This window comes from Bactrocera neohumeralis, unplaced genomic scaffold (assembly GCF_024586455.1).
Source record: "Bactrocera neohumeralis isolate Rockhampton unplaced genomic scaffold, APGP_CSIRO_Bneo_wtdbg2-racon-allhic-juicebox.fasta_v2 cluster09, whole genome shotgun sequence".
NCBI lineage: Eukaryota > Metazoa > Arthropoda > Insecta > Diptera > Tephritidae > Bactrocera > Bactrocera neohumeralis.
The window spans coordinates 13,095,172-13,113,101 of NW_026089622.1; the positions used below are offsets into that span (position 1 = coordinate 13,095,172).

A 17,930-nucleotide genomic window follows, 5' to 3' on the forward strand; every position below is an offset into this window, starting at 1 on the left:
AATCTATACCATACTGCTGATACTAAAGCAAATTTATCGTTGACTTCTCTCACTTTTTTTATCACAGCCAATGAACCTCAATATTTCCGTAAAATCTTTTCTACTCATGGTGTTTGCAACGAAGTTTGGTCCCCATTTTTCGTTCCATAGATATGAAACTTTTAAATATTTTTCTTCGTATGCTCCCCGTCCATATAAAACTCCAATGAAAGCTTTCAATTTTGTTGCTAGACCTTGGAACCTTATTTTTTACCCAAAACTCGAGATGCTTCTAATTCCGTGCAAGATCTTATATGTTCAAGCATACGATCGTCGATTACTAAAAAAAATGCGCTACTTACTTTACCTTTCATAATATTTTTTATGCATATCCTGTTGGACCGGATACGTCTTTGAAGATATTATGAAGTGCTAATCTTTTCGGACAAGACCCTTCTTGCATTTTTTCCCAACAAGTTCCGTCCGCAGAAATTTCATTTTGATTATCTTGTCGTATACTTTCACTTTCATCTTCAGAACTAGAACGCACTTGCATACATCTTCTTTTACGAGAATTCAAACTATTTTCAAATTCACTGTCACTTTCTGAGGAGTCCTGAATATTTTCTTCGTCCAAAAGCTCATTGTCTCTATTTTCACTCTCAAAAATTTCTTCTTGGGTACCGCATACTTCATTTTCATTTTCTTGATCACTGTCATAGAGTTCATCATCTTCAACATCAGAGAATTCCATTGCTATATCGTTCAGATTTTCCAAAACTTCAGATATTATCAAACGTTTTGTCATTTTCAGGCAGTGGCGTAGCTAGGGGGGCGAAGGGGGCCGTCGCCCCGGTCAAAACGATCTTGGCTGTTTTTTAATATTCAGAAAAATACTTCAACAAATTTTTTTATAAAATTTATTATAAAAGATAATGAGTTTTACACTCACAATGTAATAATCTGAATAACAATGAAAAATATTAATTTTTACTCGAATACTCTTCAGTCTTTAAATTTGTCTTATATATTTTGGCTTAGATGAATGATAGAACTTAAAGATGCACTTTTCTAGCTTTGATCGCTGCAAAATCACATATCATATCATTGTAATTTAAAGTTGAAGCAGTTTCACATTCTATTGAGAAAATCGCAAGATTGGACAGTCTACTCTGACTCATGGCCGAACTCAAGGAAGATTTGATCAATTTAAGTTTGCAAAAGGATCTTTCACAAGATGCAACTGATACAGGTATAGTGAGTAGTATTCTTAAAGCTGTCGCTAACGTCTTGTAGGCCTCCAGTCCCATTGAAGAAATGTATAATAAAACTTTTTCTGGCGAAAATCCAATTTGTTCTTCGTTTTTCTTCGATCTCTTTAATAAAAGTAGGACGTCTTGGATGTCACTGTATAAATCTTCGTTATCCAAGTCATTTGGAGAGGATTCGGCAAGTTGCTGGCATTTTTCTTTAATTTCGACTAGTTTGTCATTGTATGAGACTCTGGTTAGTTCTATAATTTTCTAACAATTACTTTTATTTCTCCAAATTTTCAAAAATGGTATTTAAAAACTCCAATTCGGGCAAAAACTCCTGCAAATTGTGTCAAAAGTGTACAAGATATAGGGCGAAAATGGGCTTTTTTCTATGGCTTTTAATAAGATTGAAAATTTACTATCAATTTCCCCAAAAACCACATTGTGAGAATTTTGGAACTTCAGAATTTGCGTGGCTTATAGTTCCTAAATTTTATATACTTAATATCGAAGATATTTTGTAATAATTAACTTTTGTTCGCACCACCTCATGAAACTTGTAAGTAGGTAGATAAAGGGGGGCGGCAGAACATCCTTGGCCCCGGGCGCCCGAAGTTGTAGCTACGCCACTGTTTTCAGGGCTTATAAAACTAAAATCAAAAATAATGCTTACATAAAGATTATATTTGTAATAATTTTCCTCACCTTATACTAATTGAAAAAAATGCCGTTTATTATAAATTATACTATATAACTATTCTATTATCATAACACATTCAACGTCTCCAGATCTAAATGAACGACTAAATATATTTTCGAAAATGTTGGCATGAATGCATTAGGTTTTGCATTAGAATCACGACCGATAAAGATTTTTCCTGATAATTATCATCATCATACTAAATTCTAAGAAATTCTAAAAAGTTCTAAGAAACTCTTTGTAGTTATATAAAACGAGTAATCTTGTTGATTCGTGATCGGTAAGCAAATAGCAGCATGATTTGGTGCTGGTGCTGGTACAAGTACTCATGATACGAAATTATTTTGTATTCGTTGAATAAGAAAAAAAATGCTATTTATAATACTATTTCTTAAATTAACGCTGGAAAAGTCAGACATTGTTGAGAGAAAAAAAATGTAACATGAAGGAGAAATTTTAAAACAAAACTACCACACCAGTCATTTTGACTGGTGTTCTAGTTCTAGTGTTAAGCTGCTTGCCGATATCGGGAACTGTTGTGCCTCTTTTTATTATACTCTCGCAACAAAGTTGCTAAGGAGAGTATTATAGTTTTGTTCACATAACGGTTGTTTGTAAGTCCTAAAACTAAAAGAGTCAGATATAGGGTTATATATACCAAAGTGATCAGGGTGACGAGTTTAGTTGAAATCCGGATGTCTGTCTGTCCGTCCGTCTGTGCAAGCTATAACTTGAGTAAAAATTGAGATATCATGATGAAACTTGGTACACGTATTTCTTGGCTCTATAAGAAGGTTAACAGGCTCTATAAGAAGGTTAAGGGCCACAAAATGGCGAAACCCGAAAACCTATAAAGTGTCATAACTGAGCCATAAATAAAGATATTGAAGTGAAATTTAACACAAAGGATCGCATTAAGGAGGGGCATATTTGTACGAAGTTTTTTTGGAAAAGTTGGCGTGGCCCCGCCCCCACTAAGTTTTTTGTACATATCTTGGAAACTACCATAGCTGTGTCAACGAAACTCTATAGAGTCGTTTCCTTCAGGCATTTTCATATAAAGTTCAAAAATGGAAGAAATCGGATAATAACCACGCCCACCTCCCATACAAAGGTTATGTTGAAAATCACTAAAAGTGCGTTAACCGACTAACAAAAAACGTCAGAAACACTAAATTTTACGGAAGAAATGGTAGAAGGTAGCTGCACCCAGGTTTTTTTTTTAAATTTAAAATGAGCGTGGCGTCGCCCACTAATGGACCAAAAACCATATCTCAGGAACTACTAGACCGATTTCAATGAAATTCGGTATGTAATATTTTCTTAACACCCTGATAACATGTACGAAATATGGGTGAAATCGATTCACATCCACGCCTTTTTCCAAGGCCAATGATGATAGCGGAATAAAACTTTACACAAATACGGTATTTGAAAAATATGTAAATGATGGATAATGAAATCCCAATTATCACTTTATCATGCGAGAGTATAAAATGTTCGGTGACACTCGAACTTAGCCCTTCCTTACTTGTTTTTCTTTATTTTTTCACGCTTTTCGAAATACTTAGTTAAGTTAAATTATTTCTTTGTTTTTAGGATTGAAAATTTTTATCTTCCTTTGTGGTTATAGTTTTGTTTCCTTCTCTCGCTCTTTTTGCGATACTTGTTTGACTTTCCTTATGGTAACACGGAGATTTTTTATCACACAATGGTTACCACAGAATATAATTTACGGTTTGTTTGTTATATTTGGCCACTAGAGTTTATTTCACCCTTGAGAAGAGAATCGACACACACCATCTCTTTGTCGATTTCAAAGCGGCTTTTGACAGCATAAAATAGAGCTGCCTTTACGCCGCGATGTCTTAATTTGGTATCCTGGCAAAACCAATACGGCTGTGTAAGCTGACGTTGAGCAATTCAAAAATCTCCGTCAGGATCGGGAACGACCTCTACGAGCCTTACGATACGAAACGAGGTTTCAGACAAAGCGACTCCCTATCGTGTGACTTCTTCATTATACTGCTGGAGAAAATAATTCGAGCTGCAGAACTTAATCAAGTAGGTACAATCTTCTATATTGTACACCTACTGGCGTATACCGATAATATTGATATCATTGGCCTCAACATCCGCGTCGTTAGTTTTGCTTTCTCCAGACTGGATAAGGAACCAAAGCAAATGAGTCTGGTAGTGAACTAGCGTAAGACGAAATATCTCCTGCCATTAAATAGTCTTTGCACTCGCGACTTAGCTTCCACGGTACTATTGAAAGTCATAACTTCGAAGTCATATCTTTATTTCACGTAGTTTTATACATTATTTTCCGTAAGTCTAGATATAAAAGCAAGGCTTACATTCTAGGAAATGAAATCTTAATTCTATGTAAAGTGGACATAGGTGCTAACTGAAGTCCGTTTTTTAATTGCTAATGTGTCAATGATATATTTGACACATTTGCCTAATAGTTTAATTCTCTGATTTTTGTTTACTTAATAGCTAGACGCCTTACTTCCCTCACTTAGTTTTACGCTCTTCTTTTGTTTGTGGAAGTGTGAGGACACCCGTAAGAACACCACCCTAAGCTAAGGTGTCAAGATACCTGTTAATGGCTGAATGGTCAGTGTGCAGTAATTCAATAGCTGATCGGGAACGGTCCACTCCGATTCCCGGACGAAGTTAAAGGTATTCTAATGCTCCACGCATACCGGCTCTGCGTATAAGTGACCAACCTCTTTCATCTGAGCTAAGCATAAATATGGAACCCTCAACATCGAAAGTATCCAAGATTACCAACCAAAGTAATCTGGCCGCGAAAGGACCAAATCAGCCAAGTAAGGAAAAGACGGTATCAAATGGCAGTTTTTATTCTGATTAAAATTGCCGAAGCCCAGGAAGCCGACTGCTCAGTGGATGAAGAGAAAATAAATCACCTGAAATTTTCCTGAAAAGGATCTCTTACTGAAACCAGTAGGCAAAGTGCTTTCCAGAAAAGAAATCGGTCACAAAAGGAAATGAAGGGAACTCTACTCAAAAAACGCAGGCAAAAGAGCTGAATAATGCAGCAGCAGCAAGGCATTTCAGTGACGTATCCAGGGAACTCTCCCTCGCCCAAGCACCATACAGGAGATGGTTGGGGATCGACGTCAAATTATTGAGCTTAGTTTTAAGCTATGTACTCGGCAATCCGGCGGGTCCCCAACCGGGGTTTGACTCCTCAGAAACCCTAAGAGCTACAGCGTTATCAAAAGCGCGGGCCAGGCCTTCAATAGCACCACAAATACCACTGTGGTGAGGGTGAAAGAACAGAGAAGGAACTTCTTTCTGGTTTAATCATATATGACCCACCACGGGGCCTGCCACCAGCAACACTCCAACCTCAAATATCAGGAGTTAGTCTTACAATATAGTAAATAGCAATTTAGGTATATTAAAAGAAAAGGATAGCCTGATTAGAGAGTGTCCGAGGAATCTTCCATGTCGAATCACTTCAGGATTTTCTTAACCATTCGGCGAGAAATTCAGTACTTCCCTCCAATTCCGAGAACAGTTCGGTATAAAAGTTTAAAAAATAGCGAATGTAATAATAAAATCAATAATGTTCTGAGTGGTGGCGCTGCTTGGAATACTACTTCACCTTAATGTAGGAGGAATTGAAGCAGTAGTATATCCAGACCTCATAGTGTTGATGGTATCACGGATGTTTCCTTCCACAATCAGAGAGATTACGGAAAGAGACTTACGAAGGTTACACCTAAGCGTCGCGAATAATGGACTAGGTGTAAACGCTAGTAAAACGGCGCCGATGCTGTTGATGAGTAAAAAAAAAATACACGGATAGCCAGACCGCACTGTTACCAAGGGTTAATTCCAGAGTAGTAAAAAATTACAGGCAAGCTTTGCTCACAGGGAAGTCAACTCGAGTTACAAATAATTTGTGTTCCCGGTCTCAGGAACATTTTCGGTATATATTTATACTGTCATATAAATATTTTATATTTGCCTCAGCTGCAAACTAGAAGGGGATAAGATACCCGTTTTCCACTTTTTCTGTGAATGCGCAGCTCTATCACGACCCGATACAAAATATTAAGAACTCATTAGAGACCAAACTTTGAAAAGTTATCCACAAAAAGCATATCGGACATAAGTAGTTTCATCGAGAGTACCAAACATTTTCAGCTTAGTGAGATAGCAAAAGTAAAATGACCTACGACAGTGCATCAAAATGGCGCATTCAGCGCTGGTTGAGCCAAAGAACATAAAACATAGAGAAGGTGCAGGTTAGACAGCGAACATTTGATAAAATTGCGACACGGAATCTCACCACACAAATACAGAATTCACGCTGTGAAATGTTAACATTTTGAACAGTTCTCCACATACTCAAACAGAGAATATGAAGAGAAATAATATATGTACGGCATATGATGCCATAGCATGTATGCGCAATCAAGGAATATTGAAGAAAAATATGAAGAATATGAAGACACATAAATATATGTATGCATGCTCCTTATGATACTCCCAACACAACAATGTGATATTTCCATGCTTCAATATGTATGCAAATATGTATGCTTTTGCGTTTTGCCGTCGGCATTTCCATATTGGCATGTAAAAATAATTATGATATGAGTATAATTTTGTATGAATGCATGCATATGTAGTACTATTTACAGTCAATTTGGACTTGTGTATTTAATAATTTAATTTGATTTTTACATAATATACTATACTAATAAATATTTTTGTATTATGTTTCTTAGTAATACATAGATATTGAATTTATCTCAACAATATATAAATACATATATCGTCTATCATATTAATCTTATTATCTGCCTATATGATTGCATGTATGTATACGCATGTGCGCATTCAGAAATTCAAATCATGATTTTATCACTTATCAATATATTACATGTGCGCGGATTGATCTGCATGTTCATATTCATTTATACTTATATGTACATATATTTGTATACACTTCCGAACAAATAATGCACAAGCATACAAACATACATATGCGTACACATATGAATATGTCACCAACAAAAATTGAAGCATTGTTCTACAAAAACAACAATTGTCTAAATAGCAGAAGTGTCGCAAGTCAATATGGCAGCCAAATTGGCGAAGCTCAAATGTGGTAAATTTTACAACAAAGACGATTTCATTCATAAACGCAGGCGCAAATTCTAAAAGCGACCTCGCTTCATTCATAAAAACAGACGCCTTAACATCTCCCCGAGCATGCCTTTGCCTACAACCGTCTTTTCGCGACGATGGCAAAAGCTAAAAATCATAAATTGAACAACTTTCTGATGCTTCTTCACAGAAAGAAGTGACAAAAGTGGCAACATAGCCGTCGTCGATTTACAATGTTTGTCTAAAATATTTTTCCGTGACTCGCAAAAATCTGCGTCGATATGCATGCAAGCTCATACATATGCATAGGTAAATATACGCTAGTTTGTAGGCGAAGCTGTTACAGCGGCAAAGGAAGCGGTTAATAGGCGGCCATTCGTTTATTTTTTCTATCATCACACAAGTGCTGAACCAATGAGCGCGACAGATATTAGAATACAAACATACTTAGGGACACAGGTATTGAGGCAGCTGCACAACTACATAACTGTCCCTAAGGACGTGTGTATTTTAATATGTGTCAGATGTCGCCTGCAGTCTGTCGTGCTCAGTGTGTTCAGCACTTGACTCTTTGACAAAACGCAAGTTTCGGCTATTGGTTGACCGTGACAACGGAGATGCGAAAGAAGCGTGAGGCACTTGTTATTATGAATGTATGTACATATGTATATGGCTCGCATTTGCTTTCGTAAACATACAGACAAATGTGCCAAAGAAATAATATATGTACTTATGTAGGAATCCTATTATTTCGGAATTAAAGTACACTTTTAGATTTCCAATTGTTTGCTTTATTCATAACGAAATCCATAGAAACATATCACTTAGATTACAAAAGTCACCAAATTAGCACCGAGCGTGGTTATGCTCACCGTTACAATCAAGAAGGAAGAATATATTTAAAAGTCACCAAATTCGCAATGCGTTCGCTACGCTGGATGTTGCAATTAGTAAAGAATTATAACTTAAACTCTACGAAATGTGACTTACATCGGCACGGTGCGTTTTGCTACGCCCGGCGTTACACTGAGGAATAGAAACTACAAAAGTCACTTAAATCGAACACTGAGTAATATTGCGCTTAGCGTTACAAACAAGAGTGTCACTTAGATCAGCAAAAATGAGTACTGTTCCGCTCCGCGTTATAATCAGGAATGATCGAATAATATAAAAATGATGGACGCTAAGCTTTACCGCCCGCAGTTTTTCGTAATCCACAGTTGGCATCCACTATTTGACATTCGGATAAGTGGTTGCCACTTATATGAGCACATTTAAGTTCATTTTATAATAGTCGAAATTAATATAATTTTTGAAATAATAATTTATTGAAAATTATTTTTTATTTAATTTTATAACATAAAATTTTTACCATTTTTCGGAAAACAATGGTTCTTATAACACAAAATAATCACGCATATGTGACAATGGTTCATACATATAATACAATATAAGCATGCATATGTCACTCAGAGAATGCTTTTTTACGTTTTCTGTGTGAGTTCGTATATTTTTCTACAAAGCAATTCTCTTTATTCATTCTCGTATGAATTCAGTCGCTTTACATATATTTCTGCCATTGCACATGCTCAATTCTGCTAAATAGCAGCGAGAATGGTGGAATTCGGTGTCGCAATCTTATAAGCTCTGTTCGCCGTCCAATCGAACATCATACAGAATTCAATTTGCACCTTCTCTATGTTTTATGTTCTCTGGTTGAGCCCATGAGGGCAGCACTCCTACCTACATACCTAAATATTTTATAGTTACTTATATGGTTCTGTGCATCACATATAGTTCATGCAATAGAACAAAAATATCATCGCGGAAGTAAGGTGAATAAAAAATATTTATGTTGACAGACAAAGGGTTAACAAAAGTGCGTATTGGGTTGCAATTTACATGTTATTTTAGAGTTTCTCTTTGTTACTTTTACCTATTTCACAAGAATGACGGCAACCCTCATCGAGACCCTCGGGTCTGGCCAGGCATATTTTTTTTTAAATGTTATTTAAATATATATAGTGTGTAAGTTATCGACTTGTATTGTACAAGTCTAAAAAAAAAAAATTTTCGTTGGTCGCAAGACCTTTATTGAATCACCAAAACATTAATACTAAAAACTTAATTCTACTTATTCTCTCTTTAATATACCCTATTTCTACCTGTGTCAGCAATTGGTATTGGTCGGCGCATGCCGGATGTTGTTGCAAGTGTTTTATTTTGCTTATTCCTTTTTTAGGTCGATCCAGAATTTTGATCGGCGCATGCCGGATATTGCGCTGCTGATATTGACAATTTTGCTGAGCGCGCGTCTGGGCTATTTCCCAGTTCTTTGTAATTGTTGACTTAGCGCAATAGTGTTGGTGTTAGCTTTGGTTTCAACTTAGCTGGTGCTAACTCTTCCGCCGCCAAAAACGAACGTCCTCGTTTGTTTGGATTAAAAAACTGGGCTTGTGGGTTCTGTTAAGTAAGGCATTTCGGGTGTTGCGACTTTTTTAATATCGGCCTCATTGGCGTTCGGATTGTAGCTCGATAGCTCTGGTTCTGCCTTGAAATTTATTTTCATGATTAACTTGATAATCAAACTTGCTATGAAGATAATGCTAGTGATCGTTGGCGAAAAATTTGTTACTAGGGCTGCTGTGTGGGTTGTTTTCAATGCGTCCAACCGCTTGGTGTTATTAATGTGAAGTTCTTTCAACATTTCTAAGCTTAAAATTTCTTCTTCCTTGTTTGAGGGGATATATATATAGCAGGCAGGGGTTTGCTGGTTAGTATCTCGTTAAAAGAGTATTTCTGGTTGTCGATTATAACCGTGGAATTGTGGAATTGCACTGCATATGATCCTTCAAGGGTTATTTTTTGGTTGTCAATTTGAATTGTACCTTTGTACTGGTTTAATAGAATTATTCCAGGTGAGATGTTTTCAACTGAAGGGATGTGCTGATTGTTGACTAATGTGCACTCTGCTGGTTCGCTCTTGAGTAGTTGTGGGACACAGGTAGTGTTACTAATGTCTATAATGTTCCTATGATTACAAATTCTAATATTGTTGTTTTCTTTACATTTTAGTTTAATGGCAAATATTTTATTATCATTACAAGTTACAATGTCCTCGAAAGGGATTTTATTAATATATTTTTCCTTTTTTATTGGTTTAATTAGAATTGATTCACAAATTTCTTCATTTGTTAATGGTATGCTTACTATGTAAAATAACATTGTGTTATTTGAAGCTATTTTTATATTTGCTAGTTCTAATGATTCTTCAACATTATTTAATGTAAGATTATTCTTTAAAATTACAGATTTAACTAATTCTAATTCTTCGTTTGATAAAATATATGAATTTACAATTCCGGCTTTAGCCCAATGAATCGCATAATCTATATTGATAATTTCTTCCTTTATAACTCTAAGTTTGTATTTTAATTCTATAGCAACATTGTGCTGTATGTCTTCGCTAGATTGAACGGCTTTCAAAATTTTATTTGAAACGGCTGTTATCTTATTTATCCTATCAAAAACTATTTTATTTATTGTTACTTGATTGTTGTTATTGTCTACTATGTTATTTATTTGGCTCTCCAGTGTAACTAGGTCATCATGATCGGGATTTCCCGCGATCCATTTCCATACTTTTCCTATCGTGTCTATAGACTTCTTAAATCTTTTTGGTTTAAGTCTATTTAGATAAGTTTGTGCTAGATTTAATTCATTAATGAGGATGGGTAAAAGGGGGTTTTCATTAGTAATCTTTGATTTTACAGTGGTGCTTATTTCATTTAATGCATTTTGGCATGCATCTAGATCAACTTTGTGTATTATCCTATAGGTCCCAGTTTGAATTTTCGTCAGTCCTGTGTCAAATGTTGCTAGTTGTGAGTTCGTATAGTCTATAATTTTAAAGTCTGCGTACACTAAATGTACGAGAAGTCTGAAAATAAAAAATTATACGTTTATAAGAAAATTTAAAGTTTATTAGTGTTTCTAGGTCTTGATGTTACTTTTATGTACTGTCCGTCCTTTTTCAGTTATTACCACGCTAGATTTGTCTTCCTTTACTATTTCTTTCCTATATCTAGCGGTAAGTTTGGATCCTAATCGTTTATTTATCCTGACGTAAATTATGTCACCAGGGGAATATGTTTTTATGGGTTGTCTTGTTTTGTTATGAGTTTCTAAGTCCTTCGCTTGTCTTTTCCTAAGTATGTTTATGTTTTCTCTGCGTGAGTTTTCGTATTGTTCGGGGTCTATTGAAACTCGTCTGCCGAAAAATGTCTCTATCGGTCGTTTCCCTGTTGCGGAGTGTATGGAGTAGTTGTATTCATATGTGGATCTATCTAAAAGTTCTTGGAACGAGCGATGAGTTTGTTCTGTTTTAAGGCAACGCATGATCTCGGATAGTGTGGAATGAACTCTTTCCACTTGACCGTTGACTGTACTTGTGCAGGGGGGTGTTTTAAATATTTCAATTCCAAGTTGATCTTCAAAGAAAAGATTATTTCTCGTAGTGGTTCTCTAATGTCTTCTATTGCTTTTGATCTTATTAACTTAACTTGTGCGTATTTCGAAAATTTGTCTAATGCCGTTAAGACCAGGTGTTTTTCTGTAGTATAGATATCTATGTGAACTATTTCACCGGGGTATTGGGGAATTGGGGTTTCGAGTAATTTCGGTTTGTTGGGATGAGGATCATATTTATGCTCCTTACAAACTTTGCACTGCTTAATAATATTTTCTATTTTTGCTTTCATTTTGGGGAAGTAGACTTTTTGTATAAGTTGTTTCTTATTTTCATCTCTATTTCTGTGTGCTCGTTTGTGTTCTTTCAAAATTTCTTCGTTTTGGGCGTCTTCGTTTATTAAGTCTTCTTCTTTTGTTTGGGTATAGCGGATTTTATAATTGGAAAAATGTAGGGGGTTGACCTCTAGGATTTTTCCCATTATTTCTTCGGAGGTAATTATGCCATTTATGACTGAAGGGTTTAGGTAACGTTTTAATAATGCCACTAGGTTTTCCATTGAAAAATTGGGTTTAGTAATTAGATGTCTATGGTAGGTCAGGAATGGTATTTTAAACTGATAGCTGTCTTCTTCTCCTAAACAGATCCAAAGTTGATTTTTGAAGGCGTTTATGGGTCCTTCCACAGATGGGATTAGATTGTGAGATGAGCTTTCATCGGAGTGGGTAGCAACAGATAATGAATCTAATTCAAATGGTCTAGATAAAGTGTCTGCAACTACATTCGATTTTCCGGGCTTGTATCTTGATTCATAGTTATACTCTTCGAGTATTGCTTTCCAACGTTTTAGCTTTGAATTGTTATTTTTACTACTTAGGGCATATGTAAGGGGCTGGTGGTCAGTGGTATTACCACTTTTGCTGTTATATGGTACAGTTTCTAAAGGAGTTGAGTGCCCAAATTATGGCAAGCATTTCTTTCTCATTTACCGCGTAATTTTCTTCTGCTTTGTTCAATGTTCTTGAAATGAAGGTAATTGGTTTGCCATTTTGCTCCAGGACCGCGCCTATGGCATATTTTGAGGCATCTGTGGTCAGGTTGAATTCTTTGCTGTAATCGGGATATTGCAGAATTACGTCTTTAGATGTCAACGTATTCCTGATTTTATTGAATGCTGCTTTTGCTTCTTCATTTAATTGTATTTGGATTTTTTTTGAACTGCTCTTAGACATTCTTCCTTCTTCACCTCGAAGTAAGGATGTTAACGGCTTTGCTAGCTTACCATAATCTTTGATAAATCGTCTATAATAACCAGATAAGCCTAAGAATGATCTTAAGTCTTTGATCGAATGAGGATAGGGGAAGTTGGCTATTGCTTGTACTTTGGATGGGTTTGTTGAAATTCCATCGGAGGATACTACAAATCCTAAGAACTTGACTTGTTTTTTAAAGAATTCGCATTTGTTGACTTGCACTTTCATGCTTGCTTTTGTAAGGGTGTCATTGTATCTATATGTTCGGAGTGTTCTTTTTCGTCTTTGCTAAATATAATAATGTCATCTATATATACATAGCATATCCGTCCTATATATTCCCTTAGTATGTCGTCCAATGTCCGTTGGGAAAAAGACGAACTCATATTTTCCGTTGTTCACTGAAAAAGCTGGATTTTCCACGTCAGATTCCTTAAGAGGAATTTGTTTACTTGGTCTTCCACCTTTTGTTTAAGGCTGGTAGGGTATGGGTAAGATTTTGAATATATGGGCGTGTCGGAAATTGTTCGTATCTCAGCTACTACTTTTGTTGTGTATGTCAGTTTTTCGTTCGGTTCTGAGAATAGGTTGCGGTGTGTTCGTGCTAGCGGGCTTATCGTTTTCTTTTGCGTTTTTAACTAGACCGGATTGGATATAGTTTTTGTTAGATCCAACAACGGCAACGAAGAGCTATTCAGTCTAAAAAATGTACCTCCGTTAGGTCATATGGTTCTTTGTCTACATTATTGTAAGCTGTTTCCTGACTTTAAGCTGTTTGTTGGGTGTTGTCGTATTGCTCATAATGTTGGTCTTCATGGTATGGATCGTAAGTTGTTTCGTCCGTGTCTATATGAAAGTTCCTTTGAGCTTTCGCTGGGGGGTGATTGATCATGGATGCATTCAATGGTCTTTTGCCAGTTTCTTGGGGCTTAGGGCGGTTCACATAATTTACCGCTCTTGTACTGACGCTTTCATCCACGTCCATGGGTTGAGGAGGTTTAGGTGGCCTTGGGGAGGATAGTTTGGTTGTTGGTTATATGGATATCTAGAGTGGTTATAGGAGTTTTGTTGTTGGTAGCTATTGTGTGGATTCGAATTTGAATTTTGATATTGCTGGGAGCTATGGGGACTCAAATTTGGTTGGCGATAAGTTTGCTGAGGGTGAGGTATATGGGCTAATTCGGGATGGAATCTTGATTGGGGAAATCGTGAGTTTAATGGTTGTACCTGCCTTGCCATGGGGGGTTGTTGTCTAGGAATGAAAGAGTTGAAACTTTGATGTCTGGGGACTGATGGTGCATTTAACACTTGGTTGTTGGCATGGTGTGCTCTAAAGCTTTGATTTTCCAGCTTTAGACAAAGGTATAGTGCCTCTGGTAAAGTCTTGGGTTCTTTTATACCCAGAAGCCTCGGGAGGTCACCGGAAAGTCCTCTCACAAAGGTATCCAGGGCCTTGGCCAGGTAGTTGTCCGTTAGTAGATGGACTGCCTCCTCGCTAATTTCCATGCATCCTATTTTGTTAAGTATTAGGGATAATTGACTATAAACCTTCTGATAAAATTCGTTTATAGAGCTCCTTTCCTGAATAAGGCACGTCATTTGATATTCTAGAGTGCCTATGTCGCGTTTATCGGCATAGTGGGTGGTCAGACAACGGGAGATGGCTGTCCAATCCAAGGGGGTGTTATATGATTCTAACGCTATGTCCGCTTTTCCAACAATTTTGTTCCGGATTACATTTAGAATTCGGAAAAATTTTGGGGTGCCCTTTGAGGGTTCATATATCTTTATAATTCGCTCAACACTTTTTTTCCATGAGCTGAACTCAGAGGCGTTTCCTGAGATTTCTCTCAAGGATCGTACGACATCTGGGACTTTATCAATTTCAGCCATATTATTCCTATATTGCTATTCTATGGTCAATATTGCTATTCTATGGTCTGATCTTTTATAATAGGGTTATTGTTATTGCCTAGAGTAGTCCTGACTAGCTCTGGTCCACTGGCTTCTATAGCCTGGGAAACCACAGCTCGTATCATGTTTGCCAAGTCTGGGGAATTTTGTTGGGCAGGTGGGGGAGTTGTGTTTTTCCCTAACACGGGTGGTCTTATTAAATTATTTGGATTTGCCATTTTCTTTTGTTGTTTTTATCTGCTTTTTATTTTTTATAATTAATTTATCCTTTTAGATTTTTGTTTAGTTGATAAATCACTGGAGGGTCCCTTGGGTGGTGAATCGCAGTGTTTTTTTTTATGTTATAAGCTGGAGGGTCCCCCCGAGGGTGGTGAATCGCAGCCTCAGTAATATTTAATTTTATAGGCTGTACAAGCCAAATTGTTATTTCTAGATTTTAGCTATGTACCTATTTTTCAAAAACTTTCTTTATTAAACAAAATTTTTTACTACTTATTTTTCTTCGTTTAAATTTTCCACTATTATCTATTTTTTAACAAAAACTTTTCTTTATTTTAATTTTTCACTTTTCTGACGTATATCTAAATTCCTTCTCTAACTATTTTAATCTAATTAAATTTAGTTAAGAATAGGGTTTATATGGTATAATTAGTACTTATAATCTATTTTCTTACATTAGTAGCAGCTGCATTGTTGATAGATATGCCGGTAAGTGTGCTGATATCTTTTTTTCTTTACGGTACTCGGGAACACTTTCTTACTCCTTGCTGTTTTACTCCGGGTCGGCTGGTGTCGTGCTGTCGTTGGGGCGTCAAGGAAGTTCCACGTTCCTCTTCACGCCACTTTATGCTGATTTTATGTTGTTTTCAACAATTTCTTTGTAGTGTTATTATCTCACTTTTTGTGTGGAGCCGTTTTTATTGTGGCACACTTTTTCAAAGTCTTTCTTTCTTCGGTGCTTTTGTTTTTTTTTTTTTTATGTGGAACTTTTTTTAAAGTCTTTATTTGTTTTTGGCACTTTATTATGGCAAATTTCTTTTAAAGTCTTTAGTTTGTGGCACTTTATTGTTGCACGTTAAAAAAAAGGGTCTTTATTTATTTCTGACACTTTCAACGCTCTTAACACTTTCAACGACTAGACTCCGCCGAGCTTATTTGACTCGGGCGCCAGTTATCGACTTGTATTGTACAAGTCTAAAAAAAAAGATTTTTCGTTGGTCGCAAGACCTTTATTGAATCACCAAAACATTAATACTAAAAACTTAATTCTACTTATTCTCTCTTAAATATACCCTATTTCTACCTGTGTCAGCAATTGGTATTGGTCGGTGCAACGTCCGGTGATTTACGTGGGCACCTGCTGACGACAGCCTTACTCCACGGCGCTCAAAAGCACAGCGGATCAAATCAATGCGTTGATCAGCTCCCTGAGAATGCAGCGCATTTTCAGTACCAATTGGCAGAGTGGAATGGACACACTAACCACCTTGGTAGGGTTGCCGGATGTTGTTGCAAGTGTTTTATTTTGCTTATTCCTTTTTTAGGTCGATCCAGAATTTTGATCGGCGCATGCCGGATATTGCGCTGCTGATATTGACAATTTTGCTGAGCGCGCGTCTGGGCTATTTCCCAGTTCTTTGTAATTGTTGACTTAGCGCAATAGCTTTGGTTTCAACTTAGCTAGTGCTAACTTGTAGCAAACGACTTGTGCTTCCAGGTAGCTTCCTAGAATTTTATTGTCTATAGAATTCAGAAACAAATTCAAGGATATCGAATCGAAAAGAACGAAAAAAGGATATTATAATATTACACCTTAGTGCACCAATGGTGCTTGGCTAGACCCCATATATTTTGTATAAAAATATATGAACTTTGGTATATTTCTATCACTTCGCACGGTTGATTTATCTGTTTTCATGTTCGTTACATGTCCAAATTGGTTTGCATGTTCATCTAGGTCAAATACTTTAGCCACTAGAGCGTTTTAAAGGTTAAGAAAAATGTAATTTTTCTCAAAATGTTACATTTTTTGTGAACGCTATTGCCACGCCCCTGGTAGGGATAGAGGGGAGGTTGAAAGCCCCAAGGATCAGCTACTTCGCAAAATCATTTTGATCCCCCCCGGCCCGTACCCCCCCAAACTGTAGTGAAACAAAAGGGCGGACATGGTGAAATTCCATTTTCGCTTATTGCCACGCCCCCGGTGGGGCCTTGGGGGGCAAATTATACACTTCCTGAAAGCTCTTGAAATTACCTAACCGGTGCAATTTATTTGACCCACCTAGGTCAAATACTTTAGCCGCTAGAGCGTTTTAAAAGGTTAAAAAAAATGTAATTTTTCTCAAAATGTTAAATTTTTTGTGAACGCTATTGCCACGCCAAGCGTGTACAAGGCAGTCAATTTGATTTCAACCAAATCGAGAGGTAAGAAATTGCAAAAATGTATCTATATTGTACATATGTATATGAGCGTAAATACAACACGTATTTCCATACAAATATATGTAAACACCGCTTGGCCTAGCCAAGCACCATTGGTCTCGACTAAGTGTATCAGACCGTTGGTCTCGACCAGGGTTAATCGCGTTTTTTCAATAGAAGATAATAGTCTCATAAAGTTATAAGTTATAACGATTCGTTTCGAATATTGATATCCAGACCAGAGGTTTTCAAAGAAATTTAGGTCGGATGATTGTGCCGTGGTCTCTTCACATGGGGACAATTGTAAATTAGCGAAGTTTGAACTATACCCGAAGTATAGTTGGGATCGTTGTCTTGGTAAAATCGTCCTTTATTCCTATATCCTCCAGGATATTGAAATAAAGCATTTTGTTTATTGTTGACTCTATGAACTTTAGCTTTCAACACCTGCAGCCGACATACAGGCCCACACCATTACATAGCCACCGCCATGCTTCAGAGTCGGCTTTTGGTGCCTGGCTTGGTTGAAGCTATGTATTGGGCTTCTTCCACACGTACGAACGTCCCAAAAATATTGAGTTTGGACTCATCAGCAAAAATAACATCATTCCATAATCCTGCATCCATTTTTATGTGTTCCTTTGCGAACATCAAACGGTTGTGTCTATTTTTTTATTAATGAACGGCTTCTTGTGAGTAACTCAGCTATAAAAATCATGTTCTCTTAAAACTCGTCGGACGGTTTCCATAGAAAATGTTTTGCCGGTTATGTCCTACATCGCTCT

General features: G+C 36.7%; 1 protein-coding gene across 1 annotated transcript; it reads right to left on the minus strand.

Moving 5' to 3' along the window:
• Window positions 1–361: 361 nt before the first annotated feature.
• Window positions 362–787, minus strand: LOC126764615 (DNA polymerase epsilon subunit 2-like). The gene has a single exon (XM_050482282.1). The coding sequence runs from the start codon at window positions 785–787 to the stop codon at window positions 362–364; it is 426 nt and encodes a 141-aa protein (XP_050338239.1).
• Window positions 788–17,930: the final 17,143 nt, after the last annotated feature.

Bases quoted from the DNA above. Each gene is read 5' to 3' on its own strand.
- LOC126764615 (XM_050482282.1), bottom strand. From the start codon at position 787: ATGACAAAACGTTTGATAATATCTGAAGTTTTGGAAAATCTGAACGAT.